Raw genomic sequence first — 8,473 nt, 5'->3', positions numbered from 1 at the left:
TATTATACAGCTTAACGTTATTCTTATGTATGACTACTTGTTTACCCTTTTTCTCAATAATTACGTTAGGCGTTTCATCTTTAATTACGGTATATGGACCCGAAAACAAACAGTTAAGTTTTGTGTTTGGCTCCTTTTTTATTAATACCTTATCTCCTGGTTTATAAGTTATTTTACTCGTTTTGGCATCATATATTTTTTTTTTGCTGTGTTTTGTATGTGTTAGTGTTTCTCTGGCCTCCTTTGCGGCTACTTGTAGTCTGTATTTCAGTTCCATGGGATAGTCGTCAAAATTATACAGGGGTTCTATTTCGTTTTGAACATTTGTCGGCAGTCTACATATTTTTCCGAACACTAATTCGAACGGAGTATAACCCGTTGCTGAGTGTACTGAAATGTTATACGAAAAACAGAAATATTGCACCCATGTACTCCAATTTGTAGGGAATTTTGATAGTTGTATCCTAAGGTACGCATTTAAATGTTTGTGAGTATTTTCTAAAGCTCCTATTGTTTCGTGGTGATATGCTGTTGAGTTTAGTTTCTCTATTTGCAATAATGAGCATGTTTCCTTAAATGTTCTTGCCATAAACTCTGAGCCTTGGTCTGTGACTATTTTTCTGGGTACTCCATACCTCAGAATAAAATTTTCTACCAATGCCTTGGCTACTGTTTCGGCTTCTTTGTTCTTTATTACATATCCTTCTATGTATTTACTTAGCTCACATTGCAGTGTCAATATATATCTATTCCCACTGTCATCCATCTCAAATGGTCCTACTAGATCTATAAATATTGTGTCGAATGCGCAGGTGGCAGTCGATGTGATAGTTAGAGGTTGTTTGGTTATGATAGAATGCTTATGTCTTTGACAATCGTCGCATCTCTTCACAAATTCCTCGATATCTTTTCGTAAACTATTCCAAAAATAATATTTCCTTATATTTTTGTACATTCTATTTATTCCGGCATGCCCTCCTGTTGGTAACATGTGAAAATCATTAATTATAATTCTTCTTAATTTTTCATCTGCTATATTCTGTTTGTCTTGTACTATACATATTTTGATATCTCTTTCTTTAAATATTTTAGGATCCTTTCTTATCTCTTCAATAATTGGCTGATTCTTATTATTCTTTACTAGTACTAGTTCCTTTATATTCTTTTGTGCGCACATTTGAATCAAGGCTCTCAACGATGCTCGTAGCGCAGACGTTGATCGAGGTTCTTGATATGTCGAGTTTCTCAACGACGCTCGTAGTGCAGACGTTGATCGAAAATCTCGAATCAGATAAATAATATCGTCTTCTTCATTGTACAATATACTACTATTTGTATTTTCTTCAGCCGAATCTAGCTTCATTGTTTTGCAATCGTCCTTGTCTATCAGTTTTACCTCTACCGCACTTTTCGGGAATTTCAACAATTCGACTACGTCTGGTTGATCAGTCCATTCGTTCTTCGAATCGGTGATTTCCTCCTGCTTTTTCGTTTGTGCTCTCGTCATCACTAATATACTTTTCTCTGAGTCCTTATTTAGTTGCTTTAGTTCTTCTGATGTAACTTCTAAGTAGATAAGTAAGGCCGGTTCCCGCTCACCGTGGGAAAAAAGTGAGCCAGAATCGGTATGCCGGTTCCCGCTCACCGTGGGAAAAAGTGAGCCAGAATCGGTATGCCGGTTCCCGCTCACCGTGGGAAAAAAGTGAGCCAGAATCGGTATGCCGGTTCCCGCTCACCGTGGGAAAAAGTGAGCCAGAATCGGTATGCCGGTTCCCGCTCACCGTGGGAAAAAGTGAGCCAGAATCGGTATGCCGATTCCCGCTCACCGTGGGAAAAGTGAGCCAGAATCGGTATGCCGATTCCCGCTCACCGTGGGAAAAGTGAGCCAGAATCGGTATGCCGATTCCCGCTCACCGTGGGAAAAAAGTGAGCCAGAATCGGTATGCCGATTCCCGCTCACCGTATGCAATATAATCATTATCATCATTATGACAATGGATCATTCTAGGGGGGGGGGTAACAATGGGCCATGCTTAACATATATAAAAATGCAATATAATCATCATCATGACAATGAACCATTCTAGGGGGGGGGGGGGTAACAATGGACCATGCTTAACATGTATAAAAATGCAATATAATCATCATCATCATCATCATGACAATGGACCATTCTGGGATGAAGAGCATGACAATGGACCATTCTGGGGGGGGGTGACAATGGGCCATTCTGGGATGAAGAGCATGACAATGGACCATTCTGGGGTGAAGTACATGACAATGGGCCATTCTGAACATGTATAAAAATGCGAAATGCTATACGATTATCATATATAGGGCTGAAAATATAATATTTGTACAAATTATGAAAAATCGAATAATTTGAAATATTTACAAAAATATTTTAAGTTGTTTATCAACATTCCGGATGTGGATGGTTGATAAGGAAAGAGTGCAGACGTTATTTTTGCAACAACAGGAATCCGTTAAAGATATGACAAACCACAATGCTAAAAGGCCGGATGGAGTCGGATGATAACATGTAACCACAGTTGTTATTTGTGTAAATGGTATCGCATATTTTTAAAACCACAAGGTCTTGTTTTTGCAAAACATGGAAATCTTATCTCTGAAATGAACAACGTAACCGTGAGAATGTAAACATGTGATCACGTTCGTGTTGCGTGGGGGTAACGAGCTGCGGAATCCTTTAAAAAACAAATCATTGACATTGCCCAAAACGGCATTACAACATATCTTCTTTGCTAATGATCCGATTTTGACGTATGGGATATCAAATGAAAGCGGTGGCGACACAGATGGCAACTGTCAATTCTTCTTCTGTCAACGTTCAACATTAATTGCCAATTCTTCTTCTTCTTTTCCGTATAGTGCCTAACAGAACGTGACAGTGCCTAACAGAACGTGATGTGCATAACGTCACGTGAATCACGCGACGTAAATAACGTGACCTGATGGTTTCTAATGGCCTCTAATGGTCTCTGCTACACTCTATTCCCTAATGGCATAGACTATTTATCTTTAAACCATCCTAACAGTGTACCTCTTTAACGTGACATTTTACCGTGAATAACGTAACGTGAACGACGTTCGACGCAGGAGATGTGCTCCAAAGTTGGAATTTATTGAGACATTTCACGCAGAACATGATCAGTACTAGTATGAATCCCATCGAGTACATACATAGGGTAATGGAGTTTCAAAGTAAACTCAGCCTGTTAAATAAAGATATTAAATCATATGAGGATTTAAAACAAATTAATAGCCAATTCAATAGTCTGCATATTGAGGGGCAAACGTGGAGGTCTGAAGAGCAGCAGCAGCAAGGTCTTTACGCCTTTAGAAAACTACCACAAGCTACATATCCGTTAAGACGTATTCAGCCTACACCATGGGAGCCACCAACAGCGAGAATATGAAAAGTGAAATAGACAATGTCTTGTGTAATATTAGCATCTGTATTTATTTTATTTTTGAAATTGTAAAAAGAAAATTTCAATCTTCATGTAATATAAGACTTGATCAATAAATAAGGTGTTTAAATAAAAAAACCAACATAATCTCCAACATATTTATTAATACATAGAAAAAAATTACAACGGTATTACAGTAGAAGAAAACCAGTGTCGTAGACGATCCACATTTCTTTCGGTGCATGAAAATAGACCAACAGCGTGGCAGGGGTTTGTAGCAGGACCAACGTTTCCAGTAGCAAGAGGCGTACCATCAAACTTGCAAACATCAATAAGAAGGGGAAAAACTCCAAAAATGTGGCATTTCTTGCTTAAAAATTCGGCCTTTTGTTCTCCTCGGACATATATGTAATCAGCGGCATACAACAACTTGGTTTCAAGTATTTCATTTAGTTTGGACAATTCTACATCTCCATAAGTTTTTATTTCATGTTATATATTACAAAGTTATGTATAAAAAGAGCCAACTTTATTCAGTAAATATTTCAACTGTGTAATCAGGCTGTCATCTGGACAAGGAATTCCGAATAAGTTCCAATTAAATCTGCCAATTTCGATGATCTTCTTTGTAAATTCATTATATTTGTAATACGTGCTGCCATCTAGAAAGTATAAATGTCCATCTATATATTTAAATACCGATTTAACGGTGGTCGGTACTCCAGGGAATATGTCCTTTATAAGTCCTCTGCTAATGACTAGGTCTATTATGTCGTCATATTCAATGAATGCTGTATTGTCATACCATATATACGTCTTTCCTGTATGAGTCTGAAATACAACGTTTATCTCGGCATGGGGTGGTAATATAAACAGAGGTATATCTCTTGAAATAGTTATGCTGGGAAATGATACTGAGTACATAGTATTATTTGATGTAACAATTAAGTTACCAGCCGTATTCTGAAACACATACGAAATATTTCTTATTTGTTTAGGTAAATAAGTACTCAAATGGTCGGGATTATTCGGTACCATGTGACCATTTAGATCATTCTTCCATACAAATCCATCATGTATTATATACATATGATGGTTCTTAAACTGAGGATCATATGCCAGAAAGAGAATATTAGGATATTCAATAGCACAAAAAGGCGGTGCAGTTTTCGTTGTTTGGTGAGGTATAATCTCGGTTGGTATAGGACGGGGTCTTGTAGTATGCACCCTCGATTTATGCGATCGAGTTGATGTACTAGCCTGTGTAGGAATATAAGATGTACTTTTTCTCGGTGTTGCCTGGGTTGATGCACTAGTTTGCTGCGTAGTAATATATGTACTTTTGCGTCCGTATAAAGCCTCCATACCGTTAATATCATCCTGAGTAATAGTGAGTAATTTATGTGAATACCAGGGATACATTACAGCATTCTTATCGTTACTATGCGATAAACCTAAACTGTGACCAATTTCGTGAAGAATAACCATAAAGAGATTGGCAGAATCATAATCTGTATCGTTCACATTATAACTCCATTTTTCATCCAAGTCTATATGTATTTCTACGCAAGTATCATTAATGAGGGGAAAATATGCATGTGCTAATTTTCCACCACGACCATCAAACTGCTGTCCACACTCTCGGTTACCCATACAGTTGGAGCGAAAATAATGCTTTCCTTTAACGGCTGTTATAGTGATATCTGGTGTCGGAACAGGAAGAGTTACTCTGCTAAAATGCAAATTTGAAACATCTTCCCACATTTTAAAGGCTCGTTCAACTATTTGAATTATATGGTGCGCTCGATCAGCCTGAGGAAAATACCATCGTAGATTATGTTTATACCATTTTCCAGTAAGAGAGTAATCGTTTTCACCAGTTTGGCATCGAGGTTTTTGCATTAATGCTATGGTTTCATCGTTTAATGTACCATCAACATATAAATTATATCGTTCTTGGAAATGTAGGAGCGTTGTATTGAAATCTGCTAGAGAACCATTTTCTATATACCCATACTGATGAAAAAACCTCATAGCATCGTCTTCGGAAAAGGCGTCGGTTGCTGCTATAAAACGCAGGAGTAGCATACACATGAAAAACACCTCCATCATTGTTTACATACAAAAATAGACTAACCTATATTTGTGTAAGCATCAATTTATATATAATCCCATAAAACATATGATAGAGTGCCAAAGAGACCTTATACATAACATGCTGTTAAAACAGACATCATAACGTAATTTGCCATTCAAAATCCTGTAATGTGAGGTGCTACATGATAAGATTTGACATATAATGCGAATAATATAAGATAGAGGGTCAAAGAGGCGTTATACGTGACATGTTGTTAAAACAAACATCACAACGTAATTTGTCATTCAAAATCCTGTAATTTGAGGTGCCATACGATGAGAGTCACCTTACAATGCTAATAATAAACGATAATGTGTCAAAAGGGCGTTATACATGACATGGTGTTAAAGCAGACACCACAACGTAATTCATCATTCAAAATCCTTTAATTTGATGGGTCACACATTGATTTCTGATTATCCATTCCAAAGATACATGGTACATTGCCATAACGGCCTAAGGGATAACTTGGTTGAACTGTAAATGCTTCTTCGTATATCCTAGGCCGAACGTCACCAACATAAAATGAATGTTTTAAAAAAATATATCATATTTGTACAAAACTAATAATCAAAGACTTGGAATTATTTTTATATAAATATTTTAAATAAAAATATGTTTAAACAAAGTGTTTGTTACCAGCACCGGATGTAGTCAGATGATAACATGTAACCACAGATATTAGTATTATAAACTGTTATCAGTATTCGTTAACCGCAAAAATTATGTTTTTCCAGGTTTTGGTTGTATTTAATAAAAATAAAAGACAACATATTTAATAATACCATTTATTTTTTACATACAATCTGTTAAATCATTTACAAGTCTAATTTTATAATAAAATACATATTCTCTTAAAGCTAAACTTAACAAAGTATCTGGACAAATAGCGCAATATGCGTTAAAGGCTTCAACTGGTCCATACAAAGAGTCTTTGACATACAAATTTTTCTTAATGAAAGTTGAAAGGTTTATATAGTATTCGCGAAATTGTAAACTCTTCAACAGCATCACTTTATGGGACATCATGCTCTGGTCTGCTTCTAGAATTTGATTGACCTCTCCTTCCCATAAATAATATTCGACTCCAAATTTCTCAATGGTTACTAACTTTACATTCTCCATCACCAATTGTCGTAGTGTGTAGAAATCACCGCACTTTAATTCGATGGGGTCATACTCATCGGCAAAAGTAGGTAGGTCTGCTTGGAAAAAATCAACCAGTCTTTCTTTAAGCCACTCAATTATGGTTGCCCACTCGTTTGTGTGTAAACTGATTTTGTTACAAGTACCATGACGATACAGCATGATGGATGGTGAAAAATCTCGAGCTGGAGATAATCCAATTTTGATGTTGAAAGAGCTCATTGGATAGGTAGATTCTAATAAATAATATGGTTCATTTGTGGCAGCTTCTTCAAATTTTGCCAATACTCGATCTAATTCGGCGTCAGGACTGGGTGGCTGACTGTCATCATCATCATCATATTCTACACTAAATGATTGACTATCGTAGCCGCTATCTTGAGAACACATGGTGTTGTAACTGAATATGCCACTGTCAGGAGAACTCATCAGGTCTGTTGGAACTACGTATGCCGGTTCGTTGTTGAGAGAATTTATACTGTTCCCTTCCCCCACTCTTGCGGGCAATCCTTTTCCAAAAAATGTATTGCTACGCGGCGGATTAAAAGGTAGATCCTTAAACTACATCTGAACTATTGATCCAACTGTTGTGTTTGCTATCCAGTCCTAGCCATTTAACATACATCTTGGTGCCTTTTCGTCTAAGTACTTTTTCAACCAAGTAAATGTCGGGATTTTTCGTTTTCTGCAATTCTTCTTCGTAAAACCCACCGCTAATCGGCGCACCTTGCATGTCTTCTAGCAAATACGTTATGGGATTTGTTATCTTCACTTGTACAATTTTAAATAATTCTGTAGTCCAATTGGGTGTGTAGGCCTTTTCAAAGAAATGTTTTGCCTTTGATACACGTACAATATCACCAACTTTAAATTTTCGCGGGGCGGCAATCTTTAAGTAACTATAACTTTTGTGTAAAATAGCTTTTTCGTTGGATTTGTTGACCTGAGATGGCTTGTATCCTGTTTTACTGTGCTTCGTATTGTTGTATTCCTCGGTGATTAGCGGTAGGACATCCAACCATTTGTATGATCCATGTAAACTAAAATATTTGTACAACTTTGCTTTCAACGTTCTAATAACTCTTTCGCAAATGGCAACCTTCTTAATAACATAATGCACAGGCGATCACAAAGGAGCACCTAAGACGTAAAGACGTCTACAGAGACATGTTAACAGACGACCACAAAAGAGTACCTGAGACGTTGAGATGTCGTCAGAGACACGCTAACATAAGACGCATATGACCACACAGGGGTACCTGAGACGTATATAGACATCATCAGAGACACGCTAACAGAGGTATAAATACAAACATTTAAAGTTGAGACTTCAGTTACCATCATGTCTTCAAGTAGTGCAGTTCAAGTAAAAAAACTCGCAGCAATTGTGAGAGAAAAGTACAAAGCTCTTAGAAGAATGCAAGCAGATGAAAAAGAACTTCTACAGACAACGTTTAAACCAATAACTACTCCTCTTAAAGAAATAACCAATTATATGAATGAAAATGTCTCTAAACCAGATCTCAACGAAGATGATTCACAAACTAATCAACCATCACAGCCAAGTGGGGTCGACCCTCTACATACGCTAACATCGTACAACCCTTATTTAGAAATATATACGCAAGATTTAGGGAATACTGACCAGATATTCGGTCCCACGTTTAACTGGGAGATGGGAGAATGGACGATTGGTAATAAAATAATTGAGTTCGGTAAAGATAACATTCAAATAGATTCGCACATTTTTAAAGCT

General features: G+C 36.9%; 1 protein-coding gene across 1 annotated transcript; it reads right to left on the bottom strand.

Moving 5' to 3' along the window:
* Positions 1-3,941: 3,941 nt before the first annotated feature.
* LOC126890937 (matrix metalloproteinase-18-like) lies at positions 3,942-5,546 on the bottom strand. The gene has a single exon (XM_050660106.1). The coding sequence runs from the start codon at positions 5,544-5,546 to the stop codon at positions 3,942-3,944; it is 1,605 nt and encodes a 534-aa protein (XP_050516063.1).
* Positions 5,547-8,473: the final 2,927 nt, after the last annotated feature.

This window comes from Diabrotica virgifera, chromosome 9 (genome assembly GCF_917563875.1).
Source record: "Diabrotica virgifera virgifera chromosome 9, PGI_DIABVI_V3a".
Taxonomy (NCBI): domain Eukaryota; kingdom Metazoa; phylum Arthropoda; class Insecta; order Coleoptera; family Chrysomelidae; genus Diabrotica; species Diabrotica virgifera.
This window is presented reverse-complemented; position numbering and strand designations above follow the sequence as displayed.

Excerpts from the sequence above, each read along its gene's own strand:
- LOC126890937 (XM_050660106.1), bottom strand. The coding sequence starts at position 5,546 with ATGATGGAGGTGTTTTTCATGTGTATGCTACTCCTGCGTTTTATAGCA.